This window comes from Triplophysa rosa, linkage group LG8 (assembly GCF_024868665.1).
Source record: "Triplophysa rosa linkage group LG8, Trosa_1v2, whole genome shotgun sequence".
NCBI lineage: Eukaryota > Metazoa > Chordata > Actinopteri > Cypriniformes > Nemacheilidae > Triplophysa > Triplophysa rosa.
Genome location: NC_079897.1, coordinates 156989 through 159455, shown reverse-complemented (window position 1 = coordinate 159455; position 2467 = coordinate 156989). Strand labels below are relative to the sequence as shown.

The 2467-nt window shown below is 39.5% G+C and overlaps 1 protein-coding gene across 1 annotated transcript in view; it reads right to left on the bottom strand.

Moving 5' to 3' along the window:
• The window catches only part of LOC130557688 (intermembrane lipid transfer protein VPS13B-like), a 79052-nt gene that overhangs the window by 9429 nt on the left and 67156 nt on the right, over nt 1–2467 (bottom strand). Inside the window, exon 44 of the mRNA XM_057339677.1 lies at nt 8–358. Coding sequence (XP_057195660.1) covers nt 8–358 — 351 coding nt within the window. The remainder of the gene's footprint in view (nt 1–7; nt 359–2467) is intronic.

Genomic DNA, 2467 nt, shown 5'->3' with positions numbered 1-2467 from the left:
AGAGAGAGAGAGAGAGAGAGAGAGAGAGAGAGAGACAGAGAGAGAGAGAGCGAGAGAGAGAGAGAGAGAGAGAGAGAGAGAGAGACATGAAACACAAACCAACCTCTTTAAGCAAATGAACATATAGTAATAGAGAACACTGTGTGTGTTGTGTAGTAGTTGTTTCTGGACTCTGTTGAGTTGTGTGTGTGTTGTGTAGTACTTGTTTCTGGACTCCGTTGAGTGGTTTGACTGTGATGATGAGAGAGGCTGTCTGTCCTTTATGATGTATGGTGCGCAGGAGAGTGCCGACATCATCCACACTGAAGGGTTCCGCCCAGCGCCAGTTCCCCCAACCCTCCATACAGATGTGCAGCAGCTGCCATCACACAAACACACACGCACGCACACAGTGAGTATCTGAGCAGTAGATTGACACAACAAACAGTGATGGGATCTCTCTACATTCATGTGTGTTTGATGTTTGTAAGTGACAGATAACACAACACAACACTGGAACACATGAGTGACACATCATATCAGTCCACTTCACGGGCCGGAAACTTCTAAACCAATGAATCTGCAGACTGGACTCAAATAAAAGCATACATAAAACACAACAGATGAATGTGAGAATCATGAGGTCATGTAATCAAACTGGCCTGGAGGGATGAGATAACAGACAGACATCGTATTAGATAAATACTTAAACATTGTGTCTATTTATGCTTGTTATTATTTTCGATTTGTCTGTTAGTAAGATTGATTGTATAATCCATAGCTTAGTTAAGAAGTTGAGCCTGTGAAGAAGCAGCAGGGTTGTGTTCACAAGTCAGTGGAGAACCGGCCCTGCTGCTTGAGTCTGGTTTCTGCAGTTACATACATCACATTACATGGAGTTTCGCTTCATTGGCGCTGTGTGAGCCTGTCCACATCAGACTTAGTGCTCTACACTTCAACAGTGCTTTTAATGTATTAGTCAGACTAAAATCCTAAACACATATAACTGTTTTCCAAGGAATATTATTGCAAATTCCCTTTGACCTGTTGATAATATATGTAAAGTATGCATTCGCTTTTTCCTTTTCTTCTTTTCTTTTTTCCAATTACTTTAAGGCTTGTGTTGTTTTTCTCAGTTTTGGCTTTCTTGTACAGCTGCTTTGATTCAATGCAAATGGTAAAAGCACTATCAAAATCAAATTGAATGTGAGGTCTGATGTAAAGTCAAATAAAGTGAAGAGCATTCAGAATTCACTTCAACAGAGACGTATCAATCTATTCTAAACATCCCTTAAAACATGTCTGCTGATATTATAATGATCACACTTCTTGTGTTTGTGCTTTGATGTGGACTGAGTCTCTGTCGAGTCCAAGTTGGTCACGAAGCTCTCTCCATTTAGAAAACGCCATGCCGATATTAATACTTGTTTTATTTGTTCGTTTGTCCATAAACCTGCTTGCCTCATTTGTCCTGCGTTTACACTTTTTTGGGGTTTCCTTTACTCGGCTAAGAGTAATCGTGATCCATAATAACAGAACAACAGATGCTGTATAACCACTTCTGCATTTGCGTGCTGCTGTAGTTTCTACAAGCGGAAACTGAGGGTAGTGCGGAGCAGTGGATATTAAGTCACTGATATGCGACAAATACAAGGGAGACAAGGGATGGGCCATTATTTTAAATAGGAATTTCTCTGGATTTGCACATTCTTGGGAACATTTGGGATAATGTAAGTACACAACTGCATGAAATATATCACACTGTGCAAGTGATTTTTGGATATTTCATAACAAAATTCTTCCATATTGTGGCTTTAACTGCCATGTTTTTTCTTAAATTCTAATTTAAGAAAACAGTTTGGAATGTTACGTATTCCTGAAAAAGAACTTCTTAAGACAGTTCTTAAAAATGTTCTCAAGATTGATTTTAGGAAAAAATTGAGAAGAATCCAAATTCTTGAAACAAAAGCGGTCGTAAATATCATCTTAAAATTACGACAGCCTCATGGTTGTCTTAAATCTCAAAAGGTAAGATGTTTAATACATATATTTGGTTGTTTCACATGTGACGTGTATTGTTTTGAGCCAGAATCATCATTTTGACGTTTACTTGTCATTAAGGAATATTTATTTTGATATAATAATGAAAAGGTCTAGATAGGTCAAGGTCAAGTAGGTTGTGAGCAAGAGGAGAAAGACAGATTCTGGAGCGAGTTAGAAGAAGTGATGCAGAGTGTTCCCAGAGGTGAGAGAGTGGTGATAGGGGCAGACTTTAATGGACATGTTGGTGAAGGGAATAGTGGGGATGAGGAAGTGATGGGCAGGTTTGGTCTTCAGGAAAGGAACCCAGAAGGACAGAGGTTGGTAGACTTTGCTAAAAGTATGGAGATGGCTGTGGTGAACACGTACTTTCAGAAGAGGCAGGAACACAGGGTGACATATAAGAGTGGTGGCAGGAGCACACAGGTGGACTATATTTTATGTAGAC